At 36.9% G+C, this 26,522-nt stretch overlaps 1 protein-coding gene and 1 long non-coding RNA gene across 5 annotated transcripts in view; one reads left to right on the plus strand and one right to left on the minus strand.

Annotated features, from left to right (window-relative positions):
• The window catches only part of LOC142032013 (uncharacterized), a 38,149-nt gene extending 22,218 nt beyond the window's left edge, over positions 1 to 15,931 (plus strand). For all 4 annotated transcript variants that reach the window (XR_012650698.1, XR_012650699.1, XR_012650700.1 and 1 more), the window contains one exon: positions 9,554 to 15,931. This is a non-coding gene — a long non-coding RNA (uncharacterized LOC142032013). The remainder of the gene's footprint in view (positions 1 to 9,553) is intronic.
• The window catches only part of SPATA7 (spermatogenesis associated 7), a 47,599-nt gene that overhangs the window by 14,657 nt on the left and 6,420 nt on the right, over positions 1 to 26,522 (minus strand). The window contains exons 2-5 of the mRNA XM_075030024.1: positions 20,704 to 20,784; positions 19,939 to 20,031; positions 18,325 to 18,372; positions 7,306 to 7,439 (exon numbers count right to left, since the gene is read on the minus strand). Of these exons, the coding sequence (XP_074886125.1) occupies positions 7,306 to 7,439; positions 18,325 to 18,372; positions 19,939 to 20,031; positions 20,704 to 20,784 (356 nt within the window). The remainder of the gene's footprint in view (positions 1 to 7,305; positions 7,440 to 18,324; positions 18,373 to 19,938; positions 20,032 to 20,703; positions 20,785 to 26,522) is intronic.

Genomic DNA, 26,522 nt, shown 5'->3' on the forward strand with positions numbered 1-26,522 from the left:
GAAATAAAAACTAAATCTTAAAAACACCTTCCCCCCACCCCTCCCTTCTTCCCGGGCTTAAGTTTATTCCCGCTTTTCTCTACCTCCTCCCCTCAGTGGCACAGGGGGACGGGGAATGGGGGTTGGGGTCAGTCCATCACATGTTGTTTCTGCTGCTCCTTCCTCCTCAGGGGCTAGACTCCTCACACTCTTCCCCTGCTCCAGCATGGGGTTCCTCCCACAGGAGACAGTCCTCCACAGACTTCTCCCACATGGGTCCTTTCCACAGGCTGCAGTCCTTCAGGCACAGCCTGCTCCAGCATGGGTCCCCCGTGGGGTCGCAAGTCCTGCCAGAAAACCTGCTCCAGCGTGGGCTCCTCTCTCCACGGGTCCACAGGTCCTGCCAGGAACCTGCTCCAGCGCAGGGTTCCCACAGGGTCACAGCCTCCTTTGGGCACCCACGTGCTCCGGCGTGGGGTCCTCCCCGGGCTGCAGGTGGAGATCTGCTCCCCCGTGGACCTCCCTGGGCTGCAGGGGGACAGCCTGCCTCACCAGGGTCTTCCCCACGGGCTGCAGGGGAATCTCTGCTCCGGCACCTGGAGCACCTCCTCCCCCTCCTTCTTCACTGACCTTGGGGTCTGCAGGGTTGTTTCTCTCACATATTCTCCTCTCTCTGGCTGCAGTTGTGCAGGGTTGGGTTTTTTTCCCACTTCTTTAATCTGTTATCCCAGAGGCGCTACCACCATCACTGATGGGCTCGGCCTTGGCCAGTGGCAGGTCTCTCTTGGAACCGGCTGGCACTGGCTCTATTGGGCATGGGGGAAGCTTCTAGCAGCTTCTCACAGAAGCCACCCCTGTAGCCCCCCCTGCTACCAAAACCTTGCCGCACAAACCCAATACACTTACCAGTGTGATCGTTTGCATATAAAGTACTTGCAGTGGTAGCTCAGCACTACAGAAAACCAGTAAGACTGGAAAGTTTCAGAATCCACCTATAGAGATATTTTGAAAAGCTAATTCCATACCCTTCAGTATGTATTATAAGCAACTTAATTTCTTCTTGTATAGTTTTTACTCTCAGCGATTAAAACAGTTCATGGAGCTGCAATATAAATTAGACTGTAGAAGCATTTGTGAACATACGATCAGGACTGGTGCCCTGCAATATACAAAATAATTATAAAAAAAGAAATTAAGCGATATTAGCCAATTACACAACCACATCTCATGAAAGCCACATGTTCTACTCCTTGGAAGCAGTTGAGCAGATCCTAAAACAAGACAAAGGTACAGGGTAAACATGGCAATGTCATAAATTTAAGCATTCCTTATTCATGAGGAAGCTTAGGGCAGTTCTCCTCCTCACACGTATCGTAAGTAGAACAGACCAAGTAGCTACGGTAGTGACTAGATAGAACTGCAAACCCAAGCCACGACTGTGTCAGTCTTGAGATGTACTCATTCAAGTACTGAGAAAAAAGGATGTCTTTTGAAGCCCTTATAGTGGGGTAACCCTTTACTGCCCAAACAGGTAGGCAGTTCAGCCTTTGGATACACAAAGAAACAATATCAGGAACAAGGAACTATGTTGGTGACTTCAAAAAGATTTTAAGGAGTGTCAGAGAATGCTGTTTGTCTGCAATTTGTCACCAAGCTTTCAAAAAATTATTTGTACACCTGTGTTCGTATAGGCAAGTTAACTGTAAGCAAGTATGTTCATTTCTTCTCCAATCTGTATCTATAAAAACATCAAATGTTTAGGTGGGAAAAAAAAAGATGACAAAAACATGCCTACAAATATGCAGTAACACAATGATTGAAACATATTTAGCTCTATTCTTTAGATACAATTAAAAAAAAAAAATCCATGGAAGTATCATAGCTTTGGACATTAGCACTATCAAGAACTATAACTAGTGTAATCTGGAGTCAAGAATCTTGACACCTATCTTGCTTAGCAATACATGTTCCTATTCTATTGATTCAACCAACTGTAATTTATTTTGAAATTTACTGAATGATATATTTCAGTAATAATAACCCCATAAAAAGGTGTCATAAATTACTTATTTATGCTTCAGTTTTGTTAGTCACAAAACTGGGCTAAATGGAGTATTACTTGCAGCAAGCTTGTATAGAGAGGACCCCTGAATCTTCATGGACTCTGTGGAAGAGAAAGTTCAGTAAAAATAGATCAAAGCATACCCCTGTCTTCTGACAAGCAAGAGAAGTAACACAGAGAAAGAATCCAGATTTCTCTCTAAGTTAGTTTCTAAAAGAAGTTTAGTTTCTCAATTCAAAAGCCACTGAGGTACAGCTGCCTTATAAAAATGAAACTTTGAAAAGAAAGCTTGTTAAATCTATTTTCACAGAAAAGGTCCAAAGGCACCTCTCACTGGGGTCACTGGAGTTACACCAAGATGAATTTAAGTCTTGAAATTAACTTGTTCTTGTATGAAAAGGTCTTCCAGTAGAATAGTTCATCTACCATCATAAAATGAGATCAGAGAGACACTTTATGAACTGCACTGTCAAGACACAGAAGCTGCAATTTTGTAATAAATGAGCATCTGATTCTTTTAACTTGAGACAGTTCCATTTATAAGCCACTTTAATATTGTATACGGGCTGAGCACCTGCTCTCCACTGCCTGGACAGAGCAAAGGTCTCCTGTAGTAAGTGACAAGCTGCCTTTACAGTTGCTGCTCTCATAACCCCCTTGTATGATGTCATCTGTTCATTTCATTATGCATTTCGGTAATTAAAGAATTGAGAAAGGCAAGAGAGAAAATTCACACAAATCTGTGAACGAATAATGTATGAATATAATCAGTTTGCATACTGGCATCAATAATAACCATTTTTCTCATTCAAAACTATGTTCCTGTTACATTCTTTCCTTCTGTGTGTGTGCTATTCAATTGTATAATGTGGTATGTTCCCACTTTCATCAAATACTGTGATGTTATTAATAAAGGGATATTACTGAATGTGCATATGGAAATGTATTAATTCAAACAACCAGCATGAGAGGTGATTGTCACTATGAAGCCTGAAAGGAAACCTGTACTGAACATTCCCGATGAAAACATCTTTCTTTGATGCTCAGAAGGTTCTGCTTTCTTTAGTCACTTACATCTCTCATTCTGACAGAACTAATTCAAGCACAATACATCTTTGGACTGTTAATATCACAACTGTATACTAAATCTTTAAATATAAAGCATTTGAGTAGGCAATTCACATAGCCACGCATGTGTGCTGCATACAAAATTAACAATAGAGATTAGAAACAGTTAAGGGTGTTTCCTAATCTATATTTCATATGCTCATATGCACAAGCAGATGGTCATAACTGTCAACCTTAAGAAATCAAAAAAGTCTCAAAAACGAGGCTGAGAAGGATCTTGAAATGTCAAGGCAATGGCAACCATACTTCAAATGGTTAAAAGAGAAAATTTACCCTCCTATGGAGCAGCCTTCCTCCAACTGACTTTTGGCACGGATTAATTTCTTTAAAAAAATTCGTTAGCAGCCAGAAATGCCTTTTAATAGGATTATCTGAACATGGGATATGAAATACCAAGTCTTGCTCAAATCAGACATTTTACTCATGGCTACCTCAATTCAGGTTTTCTTGCTTCCGAGGTAAGTCATATTGAGCTTCATGCAGTTTGACCCACTGAATCACTCAGATGAATGTTTAAAAATCCAAATCAGCTTTGTACAGAAAAATAAAAATGAAAAATCTAGGTATTTTACTATAATATAGCTTTCCATCCAACGCAGCAGTTGGGAAGACTACATGGTAGTGACATTCTATGCATAGACATTATGGTATTTTCCAGACTCTGCCAAACAGCCTTTTCTATTGTGAGAAAACAGAGTAATTCATTAAAGAAGGAGTATGTATAAGTAATTTGCTGACAGATAAATGAGTGAATACCCACAAATGTGCTGCTTATCCATCCTCAAGCTATTCAGTCTAAATAAGTCTCTAAATACTCGCTTAAAAATTACATATTCACAAAGTTAGCAGCCCTTTCAGCATCCGTATCGTAGCTTATCATCCTATTTTGATTAACTTTCACACACGGTGTCAACCATCATTATTATGCTATGTGGAAAGAGAGGAGCAGAAGAGAAGTACAGCTGCCCCCAGGACATCTTATGCTTTCCCTGGCCCTCTACTTGACTGTGAGAGATAAACCACTGTCCTTGAAGTAATTTAGTTGCTGGTGATCCCATCCAAAGACTGCTCCATTATGCCATTTGAAAATAAGCCTGCTCCTTAGCTTCTCACTTAGGTCTTCTGCTAAAAGTAGAGAAATGCATGACGCACCATAAACATCTATCACATCCTAACCCACGGCTCTAGATGGAATATTTTTATCTCTGTGATCAAAATACTATCATCTTTGATTAGAATCACTGATTATTTCAAAAAGTCAGTAATGAAGTCTAGGTAACCACAGCAGAAATAACTCTCTCAGTTCATTACATATCATAGCAGTTTCTCACATTACAGTAATTTTATGTTTATAACTAGATATAACAGATAAAGAATTCACTGTTCTTGTGCATTTAAACCCTCGTACAAAACAGTCAAAGAGCATGCCAGTCAGGTTCAAGACACATTACAGCTATTCAGTTTCATAGTCAGCTCAGTGTATAAAAAAAATACACTGTCTAAATCACAGAAGTTTTAAGAAATGTGTAATGAATTATATAATTTAGAGGAATTCTTTTTACTTCTTTTCGGTTTTACCATACACAAAGCAAAGTCTTAATTGAAAATAGTTTCTGTGCTCTATTGCAGCATTAAATAATAAATGCAGCTACGTGAAAAATGAAAATGATGAAATAAAGGCAGCCAGACTTACCAGAATGCATAAAAAGTGAATGCTAATGAATGAAGCCTTTTGAAAATAGAAAGTCAGGTGCATATATCAAAGCTGGTTAGATGTATTTAGCCTATAATCTAGTCAGACATGGACCTTGTCAGAGTTACAATGGTTATTATTTTTTTATATACATATATACGTATGCATGTTACTCTTAAATTGATATACATTTTACAAGAGTCACATTTTATTAGGCAAGAAATTATGCACCATGAAAGTAATTTCTTTAACTTTTGTATTCTTACATTTAAATGTAACAGTGGCAAAGCCAGTATAATTCATCTTGTCTTTTTTTCTTACACTCCTCCTGTAAAGTTGTAAGATGCTTATTAAGCACAGGACCACATTCTACTCTTCCCATTACCTCCCTGGAAACCTGGACTATTCCAAGGTTGACTGCTTCAAATCTGTGCTGAATTTCATCCCAACCCAGGAATATCCGAATTCAACAAAACAATTTTTAGAGCAGTTCCACAAACAGAGGATGTATAATCAGCTTTTTCCTAATGGCAACAGTGACAGCAATAATATGATTACTGTGTGGCAAAAATCCTCTACATTATCATATGCTTTAATAGGCATCCTTAAAACTTGTTTTCCAACTGTCACCTATGGATATATCCTGATGGCTAGAGAAATACAATTAGAATGACTAACTCAGCCTCACAATGCATTAGAGGACATCTAATCATTGAAGTAGAAGAATCCTCCCTTGGTGTATAAACAAGCATAGGAAATCAATGTATATTTTGGCAAATGAAGTAAAGTTTAAATAGTTTAAATTCATTTTTAGCACAAAAATATGACAGCCCAATTACTGCCACTGCCTACCCTTCTACGAGAAGGCTCACTTACAGATTTTCACTTCTTACTGACTCACTGGTCCTCTTTTTTTATACTATAGTGAAACGTAATTTGTAAGTCCAGCAATCAATTTGATTAACAAAGTGCCAAATAATATTTTAGTGAAGATTACTCTTTGCATTTGTAAAGTTAAAAAAACCAACCTAGAAGCAAAAAAAGTATTACATCCCAAAATTACTTTTTATGTGTGGTTAAACATTAATTTGGCAAGTCTCCCAACAACACTTTCTAAAATATACTTTTCAGTTGATAACTTGAAATTCAGACTCAGACAGTGTGTTGAATTATACCCTGAGTCTAGTAAACATAAGGAAAGCTGCAGTTTCTGTTGGCATAATACAGATTACACTTTCAAGACAAACGTTGGTGGGAAGGCACCTGTAAGTAATTAGAAGAACTGGGACAGATATTATTTTAGAAAGACCTTGTTTTGCAGAAGATTAAAACAAGGAAAAAAGCGACAGTCTGTTATAATGCTATATTAAAGACCACAAGTGCATCCTTTCATTTTAAAATAAGAATTTATGCAGTAATTAGAGATACAGTTTAAGCACACTTTACTTGGTTTCGCAATGAAATAATTTAAGGAACCTCTCCTGCCCCCAGTTTGCAGAAAATAACATGGAAGGACAAAAGTCATATTAATAAAAAATAAAATTTGGATTTTAAATATGACATTTGCTCCCTTTTCTAATGCATGCCTGTACTTTGATCCATAACTAACAGCCATGTACTGAATTTCAAAGCTTTATTTCTCTGCACTGCAATAAGGTCACACTAAGACTGCCTGCTGCAAAAAACCAGTCACACAGAAAGAAACTAATGGTGAGTTTTCTGTACTACTTGGAAATGTTCTCCAGCTCTCCACATATTTAAACAACACATGAAGCATTTGCTGTTAAAATCAACAGAGTTAAAACATCATTCTGTTTTAAGCTGCAATTGCTCCTTTACAGTGATGGACAAGAAAATGTAATTTATTAGGCTATTTATTTATTATTTGGAAATATATGCCACATATCTGGATGAAATGCCAGCCAAAATAGGTGCACCTACGTATATAGACAGAAAAGCACTTATTCTGATGGCTCAAGTACTATTTTCAGTTTCAATAACTGCAATTTGAGCATGTAGTATACTGTTAGATATGAAATGTATTTCCAAAGTAGGACTTTGCATACAGAAAAAAAAATAGAGGATTCTTGATTCTTCTGCTAGGAAGGTTAGTGGTAACTAGAGTTCTGTGTTAGGAAATGGTAGAAAGCTCTGGAGTGACAGAGAGGGCATGGGAATTTCAGCTGAGATGAAAGCAAGAGAATTCAAGAGTAACTAGAGCGTGAATTTACCACAAGCACTCTTCATCCAGATACCTGCCATCTTTGTCAGAAGGCTGAGACAGGCATTTGGTGTTGGGCACATATCAGGAAGACCCTTGTCTATTTTCTGCTGCTTGAAAAATGCCAGCCCTCCCTCTAGAGCTGCTGCACAGCAGTGATCAGCTGTTATTATGGGAGGCAAGTAGACTATGATATCTACTAACCAAAATTAAAATATCTACCTTTCCAAAAGAGGATGGCAGCAGCCTTCTACTCTCTCTTGAGCTGGATCGGGAGGCAGTTTTACCCACACTCATTTCTTCTTCACACCTGGCTATCTTCTTTTTCAGTTTCTCTCTTCTTTGCTGGTCAGCAACTTAGGAAAGAGACAAAGCTTGTCAGATCCAAACTGAAATATTATTCTTTTTTTGTCCTAAGTGATTTGAGAATGTCATAGGAGTTTCCAATTGCTCAGCAAAGTCAGACTATTGAGATATGTTCCACTTCCAACATACAGCAATTATAAAAAATTTACCTCTATTCTTAGAAGAAAAATATTAAGAGTATGCTGGTAGCTGAAGCTGTACCTTAGCTTCCCTGAAGTATTCTCATCTCACAACTAATACACCACTATGCAGGAATTCCAAGATCAATATTGCTAACAGAGCACTATGCTCAAAAACTCACAACTTTGCTCTCAATTTACTACACATAGAACTCCTTTGACTGTACTCTCATCCAGTATTTCAGAAAAAAACCATGTTTACTGTTAGCAAATTTGACGTGTAAAAAAATCCATGCTCACACCATGGAAAAATAGCGAGTAATCTCCCAAGTACAGAAATCCATGGCAAAACAAGGAAGTTCATGTCAAGAACATAAAAAATGAAGGCAAACACTGTGAAAGGTCTGCTGTCAGATCAGGAGGGGAAACTGTTATCAGTCTACAGTGGTTTGCAGTCCAAGACCTTGTTCACAGTGTCCATGCAGCACAGAAGAGGAGTTCGGTATCTATGCCATCAGATAAAGAAAGGAGCCCAAAAGATGGGTGAATTTTCTGTGTTCGAGTTTGCTATCGGTCACCTACATCTGATATCTTGCATAATACAGTCCAAAGTTTTTGTATATTGTGAGCACCCATATGCCAGAGATAAAGTTCACAAAGTTGAAAAATCCAGATGAGGCTGATGAAAAACATTAATAATTTCATTTCCAAATGGGAAAGAAGAGGGTTTATATAAGCAAGCACACTTTTGAAGTCTGTATACACAATGAAACCTGTTTTAACTCTTGACTACATTTCTCATTCACTTAACACGGACCCAAGTGTATGAATGGTTTGTTTGAAACAGACGCACAGAAAGACCTTTGCAGATGACTTCTTTGGTTTCATAATGTATTTATATCATATTCTTGTAGACCCCAATCTTCACACATAGTACTATAGCTAACACATGGAAATGTAAATAACTTCATGGATTGGTGTGGTACATTCTTCTAGACAGCTGAGAACTACAGTAATCTGACGACATTTAATCAACCTTTAAAATACATTCATCTGTGTACATTAACCCTACAGACATGTTAATCTCTAGGAATTATATAAGTATGTGTATTCATTTTATTAAACATTTTAGTCCCCTTTTAAACTAGAAATGATTCTTTCAGATGCAAAATCCTTGCTTTCATTCCTCAGGGAAATCCCTCTTTCTCTTTCTCTCAATTCTTACAATTGATATGTAAAATAAAAGGTAATTTCTTTTATGGCTGCTGATTTATTCAGCATGTTCCATTAGAGTACTTAAAATATGAAGTTACTTTTGCTACTGGAAAAACATTAGCTGAAGTTAAGATATGCTAAATTCTACAACTCTGAATTAAAAAATATGCCTTCTAATGGAAAAAAATAGCATACCATTAAATAACTGAATATCAGTATTTTTCTTCCTACACTAAATTATTATTATAGGGCTATTCTAAATTACTGTTACTTCTAATTGTGTTTGTCTTAAAAGCTACAGATGAGCACTCAAAAATTAGCTACAGGCAGAAGTTTTATATGTTTGAGATAAATAATTACTCATGCTGGACCAACAGAGTGTGTCTGTGTGTGCACATGCATGGAAGGTGTAAAAACTCAAGTCTTGCCTACTGCTCAGTAGCCATCAATGGTGGTGGCTGAAATGCGTGTGGAATAAATATCTAGGGGAACAATGCTCTACAAAGCAAAAATGCAAATCGTACAGAAGTATGGGTGTCTCAGTTTGTACGTGCAAGTAGATGCCCGAAACAGAAATTTCCTTACTCTCAAGTGCTTAGGTGGAAAGTGGGTTTGTCTAAGACAAGACAGGCTTAATCACTTTACTGCATGTTCTACCTGCACACCATGGCACACTATGGTTTAACAGGAGTTTCTAGGCAAAGTGCAAAGCAGTGTGAATATTATTGCAAAACTGAGTTCTCGTGTTGTCCTTATTCTGCTCTTTACAGGATGAAGTCTGAGATTTAACATACATGGACAGACTCTGCCTTTACTACTGGCGTTCAAAGCTATGAGAGCCATCTACTACAAATCTCCTCCAGGACTGTGTGCTATAACTCCTCAGCCAAAGCATGGCTTGTGCCCATGAGTAAAGAAAGAAAGAACAGTAAATATGCCAGCTACAGCTATCTTTGGATGTCGGAATGACCCATTGGGACTACTGTCACCTGCATGGGAAATGTAAAGTCTTTACCTCGCACCAGTAATATAGTGAGCTTAGCTCAGCTAATCCATTAAGTGCGTTCCAAAAGCTATAAAGTCACTCACGCGTACTGCAAGGCGGAGCAGACATACACAAAACAGAATGGCAGAAAATCCCAGCCGTGTACCCATCGTGTTGCCAAACTAGGGAATTTTCAGGCTAAGTCAGCTGTAAAAGCTAGGAACTGTGAAACCAGCAAAGCAAGAGAAAAAGAAATCCTTCTTGAAAAGAGTCAATGTCCTTGTAAACAGACAGCTAGATGTAAGTTAGGACAGCCCTGAGGCAGTCAGCAAGTAACACAGACAAGGGTATGGGTACAGACACAGAAACATGCATGCTGCCTACCTCCCCTTACTTCACATGGCCTTTCCCCAGGCAGGGACTGGAGAATCCAGTCTTTCCATTTGACTTTAGCCAGACAGAAAATGGTATCATACAAATGGCCTGAACCTTTGAGGCACTAATTACAATATTACTACTGATGGGAGTTGAAGATACTTAAGGCTGCCATACGTTACCACTTGTCCTGCAGCTGTGAATATATTAAACACAGAAAGAATGAGACCAGCATTCAGAAAGAAACATGCAATTTTAAAAGGGAGATCAATCACAGATATAACTTATTCAGTTTTCGATAAGGTTAAACTAAATTTGACGAGAGTGCCATTGACATACTGTCATAGAATAGTGGGAAGTAAACATCAACTGCATTTGTTAACAGATACTTAATAATTTCACTGCAAGTAGCTTTTAATGTAAATTGGCTCCAGAAAGATATCACATTTGTACAGTTAAATATGGTAAAAGTTCAAGACAATAAGTATCTTTGACAAAGAAAAGAAAAAAGGAAACCACTGGGTTTTTTTCATCTCTTTAAAAAGGGAAAGCTAAATGCTTAGGGATAAAAAAATACAGTCTATAGATCCAACTAAAATTATTCCCTTTAAAGCCTTATTAGAGACTTTGAGATTAATTATCTCTCATTAACTGCTGTGCTCAAAACCACCACAAAGTTTTATAGTATAGTGAAGAGAAAATGTATTAGATTATAAACAAAGTAGTGATTTTTGTATATCAGATAAATTCAGAGTATGTGAAACTAAATTCCGTAACTTATTGCACCTACCCCATGAATCTGTTCTCTTAAATCTATTGTTTATGACAGGAAGCACAAGAAAGACCATGAATTTAAGAAGTTTAACTGTAGCATTCTCCCTAAAGAGCTACCTATGGAATGCTGACCAATCTGTCATAAAAGTAACACTGTTGCCTAGGCAAACACCCTTTTCGCAAAGAGTGCACCACACTTCCAAATCAGAGATCACATCGTTATATTTCCCTGTTAGAATACTCCCTCTATAGGCTTGATTCATTTTTTCCTTAAGCCTAGGCAGCAGTTTTTCTAGGCACATGCTTAGAGTTATAAAACAAATGCCATAAACCTGGAAGAAACAAAATAATCATACATATCACACTCCTAAGCAGCTTGAAAGCTCTGCACATATAAGGACAGTACAATTTGGAATGCCAGTGGTTGTCCTTTGCTCTGAATTTCCAGTCTCTAAATTTGTATGTCACATCACAGTACAACTGGTAGTTAACCTTCAAGTTATTTCATTTTTGATGTAAATAATCCACAGCAGCAATGAAATATTAAGTTCAATTTAAACTGCATTCAGCTTGCAGAACAATGTATCTCAAAACATTTGTCTAACACCAAGCATTTTTCCATTGTGTTTTTATATCAGCTATTTTTGCAGTAACACACTTCTGGTTATTATTTCCCTTATGAATTGCTTAGATAACCAATGCAAACATCAACCTCCTTTCTGCTGAGCTTGAAGTGCCTGCAATGACCATAATTAAAGTGTTCAGCATATCAGCTGGTGATATTACTTCTGCAAGCAAGCTCTTCCTTCTGCAAGAATTTTTACTGTCAGCTTCCTAGCCCTACACAAATCCCCAATACATCATGATTAAAGCACCTGGGGTGAGATCTCATCAAATGCAAATTGAATTTTGCCATTGGATGTGAAGTTTGGGTTTCTCGTGAGTCTAAATTTCTTAACACAGAAATTTTAATTTTCATAACTCTAAGAGACAATTCTGCAGTCCTTCTTCACATCCATTATCAGGAGCACTGTTTCATCAAATAAGGGAAGAATCACCATTTAAAAAGGTGACAAAGGATTTATTAAGGGCTTGATACTACAGCCTTGCTTGTATCAAATAGAAAGTAATGTTTGTACAGGGTATGTACTTCAGAAATGTGATACCGCTTGGCAAAACTACTAATGGCAAAATTTCACCATTGCTAAAGCTTGGAAATAAAGCCTAACAGTGAGACATGAATACTTCAAGGGAATTTCAGGAGAGGCTAGAAGCAGAGGACTATCCCAAACCCCTCCACCTCTGATCCTTGTATGGGGTCTTCATCTGACAGACATCTTGTAGATACTTCTGTCAGCCATATGAGTGATACAGCTACAGCAGCCTGTGCACAGCCTACTACATGGAAATTGTAAAATGCTGCACCAAGGCTGAAGAAAACTTCTGAGCCTCCTCAGGTAAACCTCCATTTGTGTACCCTAGAGAGAGGTCCATCTGGCTTCTAGGTGGGCTTGGACAGTGGATTTTGTCTCAGGGTACCACCTGGATACCCCAAGAACAATTTAGACATATTGTACTGAGTTAATGCTGAGAATAAGTGGAAAGCATAATTTTATTCCTGTTCTCTGGTATGCTATAACTATTTTGTGATCCTCAGTAATAGTGGAAAATAGTAAAAAAACAACAATCCCCCTCCCTCCAAGTGGACAGATGGTAAAGCTGGGTAAATTCAATTAAAAATCAGGGACACATTTACAATAATAATTATGATTAACTACTGAAGCAACTACATAAGGAAATTATGCTTTCTCTATTTTTTAAATTTACAGGTCAAGACTGCAGGCCTTTCTTGTTTATGTGCTTTATTTACCATATTCAGTATGGTTGTTGAGTTCCATATTAGCACAACTGGATGAAATTTTTGGTCTGCTTAACTCATGATGTCAGATTAGATGATCTAATGTCTTTTTGCAACTACAAACTGTGAAAAATGTATTTTTAATGTACTGAATACATATGTAAAATTAATTGCCTTTCATAAAAAAAGAAAGAAAACTTTTCTGTAGAAGAAACTTTAAAGTAAATAACTTCTGCAAAAAGAAAGTAAAATTACTACAGTTAAAATTACAGGTTCATAAAGATTTTTTACACAGTGGGTTTTCCTGTTCTCCAAAAATTCAGACTTGATAAATATACTAGAACATCTTTCCAAAGACGTACTTGAACTCTGAAAACATACGTGTTAGAATTAGCAGAGTGTTTAACTTTAAAGAATTTATATTAGTTGCTTCTACATTTCATTTTCAGAAATGCATATGTAAGGACAAGATACAACAGAAAAGTTAAGAATCAAAGAAGGGGTGATTTTGTGAAAGCTTCCTGTAAAATTGCAGCAACAACAAAATATGTAAGACAGCTTTTCATAGATCTCTCCTTTTCATAGAACAAAGGGTAGACAGATACAATGTAAAATATGTGATTACATGAAAAAAAATTTTAAATACAGAATTATATTAGAATATATATTTCTTGATATTTCTACTTAACACCCTCCCCCAAGTAGAAAACCAACATTACTCATCAGTCTGATTTGTCTCTCCCCATCTCTCAATCCCCCCTCCAAGTATTCAAGTTCCATCAGGCTAAAATAGATTTCTGGTGGGTAACTTCTCAGAATACTTTTTTTCCTTTTTCTTCCCCTCCCCCTCTGGGTATCAGAGACCTGCATTCTCAAGCACACGAATCACTGGGTTCATGCTGTACTATCAATATGCCCTGTGGAAAAACCTTTAAACATATGGATTGAAAAGTTAGTACTGTTAGAAACCAGGCATGTGTAGCAGCAGCTGTCTTACTTGGCATAGCTTTTGTCAAGTTTTCTGGCACAAATTCCACAACCACAGACTTCTAATGGCCACTGGTATCAATCAACATGCTTGGACTAATTCTGAACATAGAAGTTTCACATTTCAAGAAGTTTCACATTTTAACAACTATTTTAAGTCAATAAGGCTGATCTAATACACAAGAACATGCTCACTGCTAGCCCAGTGGCATGGCAGCTTGCCTACTTTGCTGCCAGCTAAGATACCAGGAAAAGAACAGTGGAAACTAAATCCCCTTTAAGGACAGAACACATTCAGTTGGCCAGGGAGAATGCCAACTACAATATCATGTTTAATTCTTGAACACTAATGACTGATTCATGGCAACAACCCCAAAGGGAAATACTCACCTGCTATTTTAGCAGTACATGAAGCACATTTTCAGGGGATGCTTTTTAACACTATCTGCAGGAATTCTGTTTTGTAACACTATGCTATTAATAAATCTTAGCATTTCAAACTGAAAATTTACCCCCCTCCGCAAATCTTTTGAAATAGAGGGGGAACAGAAACCTTATTTGGGATGCAATAAGTAATAAGACAAGGAATACAAAAAGAAAAAAGTAATAATATGCTTCAGCTGAGGCCATGGCAGGCACAGAACTACTGGAAGAATAAAGCTGTAAACCCCTCGACTATAGAGATTCTCCCGATATTCAGTCATATTGATGTTGCAACTGTCCCTGGAGGAACTGTGTGTTCCATCTCCAGCAAGAAAAAAGAAACTGGTTTGAAAATATTCTAAAAATCCTTTTCCCTTACTTTCTTCCTCAGTACATTTTCAATACTCTTACTGCCTGAGCTATTGGCTGTCATCTCCACATAATCTGTTTCATAAAAGACAGAGGAAGAAAAACTATTCTCTGGTGGATTGCCAGAGACACTAGAAATTATACCTTGTACTGAGCTTAACACCTGAACACAGAACACTTGGTTGAGCTATTATTACAGTACAGAAATCTGCAGTTCTTGATGAACAATGCATAGGAAAAAACCCCAACCACTCTAATTTTAGGTATGAAATAAATTGAAATAATTTTCAATTTCATTCTAAACATCTAGAGTTTATAAGAATAGTGCAGATACTGGACCAGGGGTGCCTGAGTAGATGTGCCCATGAAAATATCCCTTTGCTAATTCTTCACAAATTTCAGCCTGTGTGGCAGAGATCCTTATCTGTTTATAAAGTGATCTCAGTTAGGTGACAAAACATATGAAGAAAGCAGGTCAGAAAAAAATACCAGTTACATGCACACATTGACTGTAGATATTAATCCTCAAAAATTTTTATTAAGAAAGGATAACTTTAGGTACCTGGTACAAACACATACATGAAAACCCTGGACCTACTGCAGTTGAGACACTTTTGCCGTTGACCATCACAAAACAACAATTTCAACTATGGCATCTAAAACCCTTATATTCCACCATCCAAAATTTGCCTTTTAAAACCAGAATTATCAGGATAAATGCTTTCAAGTAAATTCAGTTCTAATCCTGACAGTGTTTGAATTGGACAGCTGGAAAAAATCTTTCAGCTATGTAGATATTGCAACATTGGAACAGGTTACTCAGGTTGCAGAATCTCCATCTCTGGAGGTTTCCAAGACTTGGCTGACTGATCTAGTGTTGGCAGGAATCCTACCCTGAGCAGGAAGCTCAAGGAGGACTCCGAAGGTCCCTTACAACCAACATTTCTGTGATTCCAGGAAGGCAGGTATGTGACAGAAGTTGAGCTTCCAAAACATTAGGAGAAATGACAACACGTACAGACTGAGCTGTTGAAGGAAATCACTAGACAGGAAATCTATGAACCAGCATCTCTCATCTCTACTGGGTAGAAATACCCTCTTCTGAAGTGGTAAACAGAACCAGCAAACAAGCTATACAACTTCTAGCCTTACGTCTGGGGCAAGTGCTGAACTGCAGCAAAATCAGATGTTGAGAGACACTTCTCTCACTCTTGCAGAAGAAAAAAAAGGGAATCTTCTACTGCAAGAAAAATAAGTGTTTATAGCATTTTATGCAGGCAACTTAATATGAAAATGTAATTTGGAACATTTTTCAGCATTGCAAAGTAAAAACACTACATTGAGGAATATTCTAATAAAAAGATATTGTTTACTTAAGTTTGCTTTATTACTTTGCTTTCTATCTTTCACTCAGCACTCTCATTTTTATTAGAGAACATGAAGCACCTCACAAAATAAAACCTGAAAACTGGGCAGAGACATAATACTGTCTTGAGAAGCCGCTTTTAGGAAAAAAAATACATTATTTATTGCTTTGTTAAACAGATTTTTTAAAATAGCAAATTAATTGTCACTTTATAATTGCACAATTCCTCTCAGTGCAGAACATCAAGCAAACAAACTATATTTTAGAACTTCGCTAAATCTAAGGATAAAAAGCTCTAACCACATCGCATACGCTGGGAGACCAAGAATTAAGTCCAACATTTCTTCCAAATGAATCCTGTGCTACTAACTAGGATCCTGATCCCTGAGCTATGATGCTCAGCTTCAATTTATAAGCTAGCTCTATTTTGGGAATATAATAAATTTCAACTAAGTAACAATTAGCACTCCCAAGTCTTAGGCTAGAATTACAGTAGGTAAATTGAGGAATTTTTTTTGTAATCAAAGGCTTTATTTTTTTCCCCTAGCTTTAAGGTTTTTTTCCTTTGTGAACAGGAAACATCTTCTAGGGCTGTGTTGCTTGTATGCATGTTCTAATACGATAAAACACAGCAACAGCTTTTTCCAGATCAGTTTGAAAATAGGTGAAAGAGCAATTTAGCGAGGATTTAGTGTACCAATTTTGTCAAACAGATGGGTAAAAACAAAAGCAGCAACAAAGGTGAAATGTTCCCGTCACACCCTGTATAGATTAATGTTCTGTCTGTGACCAGGACAGAGTTACATAGTCAGACACCGGGCTGAGTAAGATGAACTGAAAGAGGAACAATTGCACAAAGCCTTGCTATCTGAAATGGAAACTTCCTTACTGCAGGGCACACCTGCTAGTGTCATGACAATTATCTATGAAGGTTAAGGCACTGTCACTGTCTCCCCAAATGAACTAATTATTCAAGGAAACTCATTCTGGTGTGAAACACACAAGCCACCAGCTCAGAAGCATTTATCTGTAAAGACAGCAGACTCTAAAACAAATGGGCATTTGTTGGTGTTGAGAAAGACCCAAGACCTGAAAAGGTATGGAAGAATAATTTTAATTAGGGAATCTAAGAAAGATTCTGGCAGAAAGAAAAGCTACATGAGGGTTTTATTACACAAACACATAGGTGTAAATTTTCTTCCTACACCAACCCTGTATTTTCATGCTTGTTTCAAAGCAAATCTTGGTAGAGCTGGAGCATGAGAAGGAAGACTTTTTTCAGATGACTCTGCAGAACAGGTGATCTGAAATTTCTGTTGCAACCTGCACACTCTAGATATCCCTGCAATACTGTTGCTGCTTGTGCTGCACCTTTTGAAAGCAGGAAAAGGCAAGCCCACATATAGCATCTTTGATCATGGTGCAGCTTGTTGCTTAATTCAGTCTCAACCATTATGCAGAAGTACTGAAAAAAATTCTAATGAAAATGAGTCTTTCTGCCAAAAGGATGACTGATTTCCTGCATCAGCTCTAGTTAATCCAATCATTTTACAAGACAGTATCACTCTGGTTTGACTGGATTTGAGATTAACCACAAAGTATTCTGCCTTCAGAAGATTTATCTTTCCATCCTGAAAGTATACTTTAATTTTTCCCAGTACCTCAGCAGTTGTAACTAAATATTGAATTAGAGAAAAAACAACTTTCTCTAATTGCATTAATGAAAAAGATAACAAATATACCTTTGCTATTTTAACAAACAGTTGCTATTTTTCCCCTTTGACTAATATACTTCATTTAGTATTCCATAAATCAATGATTTTAAATGTATTGCTCTTCAGCTAACATGATGAAGTAAGGCTACAATACTGATATCTTTAAACAGTGTTAAGAAATGAGACAACTCCCAGAAAAAGTAACTGCAGTTTAATCCAGGCTGTGAGGCTATGCACTTGTAACTGGCTCTATTTTCTGTGAAATGGAACGAGAAGTTTCAGTCCTGGTCCCCCGCTGCCTACATTCCCAAAATTCCTTTTGACCTTGCACTAGTAAGCTCTCTTCTTGAAAGTTCAAGCTCACATCATATCAGAAGAAAGGAGAGACAAAATGCTGAAATTCTTACATGCTCCATTAACTGTGTGGATGAAAAGAATCCTAAGCAAATTTAATTGTGATCCTATGAACAACTAATCACTAACAGATTAGGTCCATCTCACTACTGTTACATTCACTGCAGATTCTTATAAATAGCTGCAGCAGGATGGGAAAAGCTGAAGAAACAAGCAAATACATGAATGCTTTATTAATGGTTATATTCTATTGCTACTCTTCTATTCCTCTGGCTCTTTTGTTTTGTTAGTTTCATAGAAGCTTTTGCAGAATTAACGTTATCACAAATACTTACATTTGATGCTGGTCAACCTACTTTTGGGCACTGAACAGTCTACAGCTGCTGAAAATAAGAAAAAAAATGTAATTCAATATTTACTTAGTATTTGTGGTGGCTAGAAAAAAGTGGCAATAAAACAACACAGAACAAAGACTAATTTAATTAGAACACAGCAATTGTTCTCTATTTATAATATGCTAGTTACTGTGTATTTAAAGTATTAGATTAATAGTAATACAGTCCAAGAATTCTCAAGATAAAGATGTTAAAGTAAGGTACATATCTGAAGGAAGAATCATCATTTAAATGAAGATTATTTACAAAAGATTTATATACACTTTGTGCTGATGGCATTTAACTGCACACTTGAGGATACTGAGTATGTTACATGGTGGAGAGATGACGGTGTATGTGTGATCATGGACTCTGGACCCCAAAGCCCCAGTGTACCTCTCTTTAAAGCAGACATTAAGAAAAGGAGGGATGATAAAGAGAATCAGCAGAACCACCTCCAAAACCCTATTTCTGAAAATACCTAGAAAAAGAGTGTACAATGTTTGGGGAGGGATTCAAAAAATATTTATCTCATAACTCATATCCTGCAAACTTTTGTGCATTTAATTTAAATACTGAGAACATCCTGCCAAGCCCTGGTATTAATATCTCTAGGACTGAGATCCCAAGACAAGTTTATACCATGAAGAACGAAAATAGGTTGTGAACTGTAAACAACAGTAATCGCTATCTACAGACTTCTCTTAGCTCTGGGCATGATAATTTTTGAAACACAGTACTTCATACTCCTTGTGTGACCTTAAAAAAGTAACGTTGGCTGTAATACAGTTTGTTTTCAATTTTCGCACTGGCAACAGGGTATTGTCAGTTCATAGTGGAGTAAACGCACATTTCTAGATAGGAAAATTTTTTGATCAGGATCTCACCATAATTAAGAAACATACAAACATCGACAAGTTCAAAAGGCTTTTAAGTTCCAGATTTCATAATATTTGTCTTTTGACAAATGTAAGTACCTTCTAACATTAAAATATGTGAAAAAAATCATATGCATATTTAGTGCTCAATAATACAGATTAGTAACATGACTTTCTCACTTGAAAAAACATGGGGCAATTTTCAAAGTCCTTAAAACTACCTAATGCCATTGACTGATATATGAAAAAAAGATAATGATCATTTTAAAATTAAAAAAAAGAAAAAAGACACAGTGGTCTGAGTTTAATTGAAAATGTTCTGTGTTCATTGCTAAAATAAATTCTGTATGCTTGCTATTGTGACTATCTCCGTGATTTTCAGTTCAGCATATTATTTCATAACTCATTATTTAATCAAAGCAGAATGAAGAGAATACAGCACAAAGTACCCTAAAATTAAAGTAGTACCTTTGGTAGCACTTAAGGAAAATATTTTCATACAAAACTTCCCATTCCAATAATACAAAACTAGTATTAAGTAGCAGCCATACCTCCTTGCTGACATCAGACTGAGTATGAAACAGGAATGAAACACCACTTCCTACAATCCAGTTCATTCCCTCTTGATATGAGCCTATTCTGAAAGAATGAGCTAAATCTGGGGGTAGAAAGTTCATTCATATATGCACATTTTTACCTTTGGCTGAAAGGATTTTGTTGTAATGAAACACCATGTGATCTCTGATCAGGTACTGGCTAGTTAGACTTCGGGAGGAGTCAATGCAGAAAGCTGTAAGATTAAAATATATTTAAACATTATAAAGGCAGGCACAAGAATACTAAAATTTTAAAGAGTTATTAACTGCAATTCAAAGCCACAAATTTTAAATTCTGTGTGCTTAACTTCTTTGCCCAATGGCAGTCATTTTTCTTTAGCAGCTACTATCACATGAAATCATCCTGTCTCCTTTGGTTTTTTTTTTCGCCTCCACTGAGCCATTAACTCAATACATACCTACAGAAGTGGCTGAAGTTGGACCATGAAAACATCAGCAGGAAACTTCTCATTTCTCCATTCTATGCTCTTTTGAAAAAAGTGTCTGAAGTGGCAGTATGGCACAGAAACATATACTAGCCCATGTGAACCACTGACTGTAAAGGAATATGTTTAACCTCAAGGGCTGTTTAAAGCAGTAACCATATTGATATTCCAGCTAATACTGATGTGACATCTATATATATCTGGATATCTTGCTAACTGTTTCTAGCTAGCAGTACAGTCAAGGCAAAACTCACTCAAAAGTATTTTCAGTAATGCATACTAAATGTAAGTAGTATTAAACTTCACCAATTGAGCACAGCACAAAGGTTTTAATTATAAAAATATTTTAATCATAAAATCAATGAATTCACATAAAAGGAACCATGTCAACCTTCTGATGAAAGCACATGTGTTACTTACCATTACTCTTAGTACTCAAGTGTCCTTTAAATGGACTTGCTGGACCACATCTGGGAATGTCAGCAGCTGAGTATTCACTCACTTTAATAAAGTGTCAAACAAAACAAAACGTTAGAAAAAAGAAAACATATGTTTTGACAGACAAGATAAAGCAGAGAATCTTTCCCCAAAGAACTCATGAATGACTGTAGTGGTCCTTTTTCACAGAGGAAAAAAATCATATTTAAACGTTATACTATTACTAAAGTACAACAGTGTAGTTAAGTAACTTAATCTAAACACCAAGATACAACGGCAGTACTTTTACTGGTTCAGGGAGCTAAACAGCAGAAGAAACCATTAGATCACTTCAGTCTGAACTTTACATTGGTCATTAAACTGCACAGAGGTGTGGCCACAGTTTTGTACCTATGCTAATCTCCCATTTGTTTTAAAGTTTTATTGATCGAATTTTATGATTACATCAAATGACTAATGTGAAAAACATTCTGTCTGTAGACAATGATTGTGGTTAGTTTTATACTAAAATGCAAGTTTAATAGATTGAAGGAATTATGCTTGTGTGAAAATCATCCTATCAATGAGGACACATTATTTCAAAAATCTATTGTTAATGTAAGAGGAATTTGGTTTGCCATTCAATCTGCTGGCAGTTTGATAGACCAGGAACTCTATAGACAAGTGTAGATGCTGACAAAACTTACAACAACCAGTTGTTCCGAAAAATGAAGGAATGTGAATTAAAAGCTCTACATCTCCTCCTTGAAAATAAATGCTGTACTGTCAGGCTCACAACTACTGTCTGTTACACAACCTATGATTTAAAAATCTGCACCTCAATTAATTATCTGCACCATTTTAAAAGCAAATTTTAACAGAAAATATCCTATTACTACAAATACTAGTGTATACAAAGCGTTCCTTTAAGGTTTCCAAGACCCTGCTTAAAACGTAAAGCAAAACAAACATGTTTTCTTTAACAGAGTAAACATACCACACTTACTGAACATCAATTACAAAACCATGCAGCCAATTTCTACAAATTTATTATGACTATCAAGGTCCATTTGGCCTTCCCATTCCCGTCCTACTTCTCATCTGTCAATTCAAGAGTCTGCAATTGCCACATAAGTGTTTCCTAGCAATTGGAGGCACTACAGCTCTGGGGCAGTAACTCTACCGCTCTACACTTACTGGCGACCTCCAGCTTTCCACCCTTCATCGGATGACAAAGCAAGCTGGACCTACCCAAAATGAGTGGGAATCTCTTCTCAGTGGCCTTCAGCTGGGTCAACAAAGGCAGACATAATTACAAGCTGACTGGGGGGTGCAAGAAGCCATGTCACACATGTCAAAAGCCCCTTAATTCTACCTCTCATGGCTTCTTACCTCCTGCATGCCCAGCACCTGGCTTTCCAGATTGTCGTGTGTCCCCCCTCCGCCCGATTTCCCACTGTTATGTAATTGCAATAGTACTCTAACAGTCATTACATACATAACTACTACATTCTGTAGCTCTACTTTAAGTGCAACAGCATGTTGCACAAGATGGTTAATACAGTGTCTGACTATTAATTAGTAGAGATTGCAGAAAACCAAACCGTTCCTTTAACAATACTTTAATATCATTTCCCCAAAGGCCTTATAAAAACACCTTATAAATTTCAAGTGACTAGGATCAGTTGGGGAAGCCGCAAAATGTATCTTGAGAAAAGAAATAAAATGCAAATCATGAGCATATGTGGAAATTTGCGGAGTACTTTCTTGGGATCCTGTTGTGAAATTACACTAAATCTGGATTAATAAACTCAATCCCCACTCTTATGAAGCTCCAAAAATACTAAGGCAGTTTTGAATTAGTATGAGGATTGCACATTTAGAAAAGCGAGCCTTTATACAGAATGGGATTCTGCGGTTTTACAGTATTAGAGGCAGTGTCTGCAATAATAGTGCTCCCACTATTCTTTGCTGTGAAGTTGCCAGACCAGCAGTAGGAAAGGCTCAAGGAAAAAAAAAAAAAAAAGGAGAAAATGCTGCTGTAGATTTTTTCAACTCTGTCCTGCAACTGTTTTATCTTTATACTGTTTTCTTTAAAGCCAAAGGACAACATTCCTGCTCATCTGTATCAATTACAAATGGCTCGTTTTAAATTCCCCTCATGGTACAATTCTTCCTAATCTCTATTTGTGATTTAAACATATATATGAACAAACAATGAGAAGTTATTTTTAAAATATTAAAATTCTAAACATGCAGCAAGAATTTATCAGATTTAGAATTACTGTCTCCACAACGGTTTTAAACTTTTGCCAATAATGGCCTTCTTTCTTATTTAAGTATTATATTTCTCCACCATACAATATTACATATAAGTAGTATTCAGTGTCTAGCTGGATACCTGCCCTAAAACTCATGACTTCCTGAAGTTACAATACTCATGTGTTTAAAGAATGCAAGTCTTTGGGAGGACTTGAACGTTAGATTATAATATTTTAGTAGATAAAAGTTTGTCCTAATGATAATTTTAAAAAATGTATACACCAGAAATGTAGATTATAGCAGACACCTGAGAATCAGAAGGGTTTCATTCATAGTTGCTCAAAATAATCTAAATATTCTAGTATTTTCTGTATTTCACAGCCAAGTTATAATTCCAGAAGCGGACACATACCGTTAGATAAAAGCTTACAAGAGCACCTCTAAGTCATTTTTGTGTGACAGAATCATAGAGAGGTAGGCATGGGCATCTCAAAAATGCAGAGACATTGTTATAATTACAGTTGATTCTCTTCAGGTAACCTAAATGCCTTTGCCCTGAGTTAAAAGATGATCAGAGACGCTCAGAAGCCTGTTGCTTTTACTGTCTTCAGCTGGAGATGCGTCTATTCAGCACCACAGGAAAACCAGACTATTTTGTAAATGTTCATTTGCTCTGCATCACCAGCAGATGGCACACAGGTAAACTGTAACGAAAAAACTACTGAGTCCTTTACGATTAATCTGTACCAGGCTCGGCGGGGCAGGGAGGGAGTCAGCCCCCCCATCCTGCATCATTATTTCATAGGCGAGCAAAACGATCAGAAAGGGTCAGGAGGGAGAAGTATTTTACAGTTTCCTCAGCCTATTCCAATTACGGGCACGTGGACAGCGCAGAGATCGCGTCCAATCCATGGAGAAACCCCCAATTTGCAGAAGTCCCAAAGGCAATGGAAACACAACACCATTTCTGAAGAGGTCACGGTGTCTGCGCAGGTGCCTACGTCCCCTGTGCTACCCTCCCAGCATGCCGTAACTCCTCTGCTGCCGAGGAAAGATTTCAGGTCCTCGATCCAACCAAATGTATTTCCAACGCAACTCCGGCTAATTGCAGGGTAAGAACAATACTTAGTCCTTTCACAGGTATCTCTGAACTCCCCCCCTGCCCTGGAAATACTTAGGCCATTACAATGTTGAACCACTTTCCAGGAAGTGGAGGACCTTGAATAAAAGTGTTTCTGACTGCTCAGATTTTAGGATAGCCTTGAAATGTCAGGGTTGCAGCCCCACTAGCACCTGGACCTGTTGAAAGCTTTCATGCCATTAACGAATGACGTTTTCTTGCCGTTTAGAAAAACTTCCTTGCTGGGCAAAAGTTTATGCTGAACAACTCTTTTTTAGTATCTAGTTGGATTCCGGGGGCTCTATCCTGGCAAATTGTATATATTATTATAGCGTCAATTAAAGAATAGAACTTTCTTTAACCTAAAAATATTTCCATAAACAGCAGAACTTGCGATGAAGGCTTCCTATGGTCCTCCCATGGTATCCCATGGTGCTTGCTCCTACACTTTCTGACTCTCGTGCCAAATAAAGGGACTGAGATATTTTTGTAACTTGTTCATCAATGAGAGCCTCAAATGCTCTCTGTGAACCACCCACTTTCACAAAACATGTAGAATACTTATCACAGAAAAAGGGTCAAAGACACTAATTTGGCTGAAATAATGCTTAGCACTACTGAAAACAGGAGAGGCAAAGAATAGTAAGTAAACCTTTGTTTTCTTAGGATCCCAGGCTGTTTCACATAGACTTTCCATCAAATGTATTGTTTCTACACCGAATTCAACTTATAATACTCTACCTATATCTTCACTCTGAAACTCAAACCCACTTTTTACAGTGTCAAATATTTACAATGAAGACGTACGTTGCTAATGTCAGAGGAGAAACTGGAGGATTTGGTATGCGGAGGATACCTGATGTATTTTCCTGTTTCCACAAAACAACTGAAGTGAAGTAGAAAGCATCAATGTTCAAATGTTTCACAAGTATAATTTCAGGTTGTCTACTGACTTGAACAGGTATTTGTTTAGATTCAGTCTGTTTTCAAAGTTATTTGAACAATAGCAGAAACTAAACTTAAACTGAAGGCTTAGATATATGAAGAGAATTTTAAAGGAGAAGGGGATTTTCAGCAAATTACATAGTAACCAAATATGAACCTGACAAAGGACAATAACTACAAAGCATAATAATTAAAGCACCTGGATAGCTATGGGAGTGATGGAAGTTGTACTAGTTTAGGACTGTAAGCAGAGTGAAAGTAGTACGCATTTTGGCTACTTTGCCTCTTTTTTTCAAAACCCACGCATGCGAGAGAGAATTTTTTCAGTGAAAAATCTTCTACTGATTTTGATGGTTCTTAAATAATAAGTTATTAGGGAATAGGAGCACTTGTCTGAACTGGACTTAGCAGAACTGATCCCAGTACTTGCAGTACTATAGCAGCTTTTGCAATAATTAAGTTTCCTGGCTAAAATGCACACTTTCTACTTCTTACAATAAAAAACATCCAGTCACAAATTTAAGGTCTATGTAAATATATTTCCAGAACTGGACTGGAAACTGTTTGAGAGAATTCCATTTTGTTTAAGAAATTATTTTCTGAGATTTAAACCTCAGAAACTGAGACATATAATGGACTTCTATCTTTGATATACTATACATGTAACTATGTGATCTAAACATACATTTCCTCATAGATGTATGAGGAATATAAATTAGGATTTATATCCTAATAATATAAATTAGGATATAAAATTAGGATTCTCACGCTGTGTGTTCTCTAAAGTACAGAGAGCAAACAAATATTTCTAAAAATTAATTAGATCTTTTAGCTCCTTATTAATGCTTCTATTTGTTTCTTGTAGGCTTTCCTCGCAAGTGTGTGACACTATACAACAGAGAAAAAAAAACAGAAACCCCCTTTCTCTGCAATTCCTTCCAGCTGGTATCCAAGGTAAGTAACAATTATATTATTGCAAAGAGATTTTTAAGATATTTTGTTTAAATTATCTTTTCATTTCATTTAAAATGCATCCTATCTTTATTTCTAATTTTACAGTCTTAAAAATTATGGAAATTGGTGGTTCCTAGTTGTCAGTGGATATGCAGAATTTATGGAAATTATTTTTCTACAAAGCCATTCCAGATTTGGAACGTGAGTATGTACTGGAAAGAAGCCCAGTCTTTCATTACAATGTCCTTATAGGAAGGATTTTAAACACAAGTATTAGACTTGCTATTTTTACAACAAACCTGCACTTTAGACAATGCAAATCAAAAACACTGGGGGGAAAAAAAAAATCATTCAGGTTACCCTTACCTACCAAGACTTGCTATTTAGAAGATAATCCATAAAAAATACAGAGACCTTAGGTGGAATATTGGATATAGGCTTCTAAATCTAGCACTACAAGGCTGAAAACCTCCACTTCACTGTGTAGAGATGCATGAACACTGTATTTTCCTAAGAGCAGCTCCCAGACCTTAGCCTGGGT

Source organism: Buteo buteo, chromosome 6 (genome assembly GCF_964188355.1).
Source record: "Buteo buteo chromosome 6, bButBut1.hap1.1, whole genome shotgun sequence".
Classification (NCBI taxonomy): domain Eukaryota; kingdom Metazoa; phylum Chordata; class Aves; order Accipitriformes; family Accipitridae; genus Buteo; species Buteo buteo.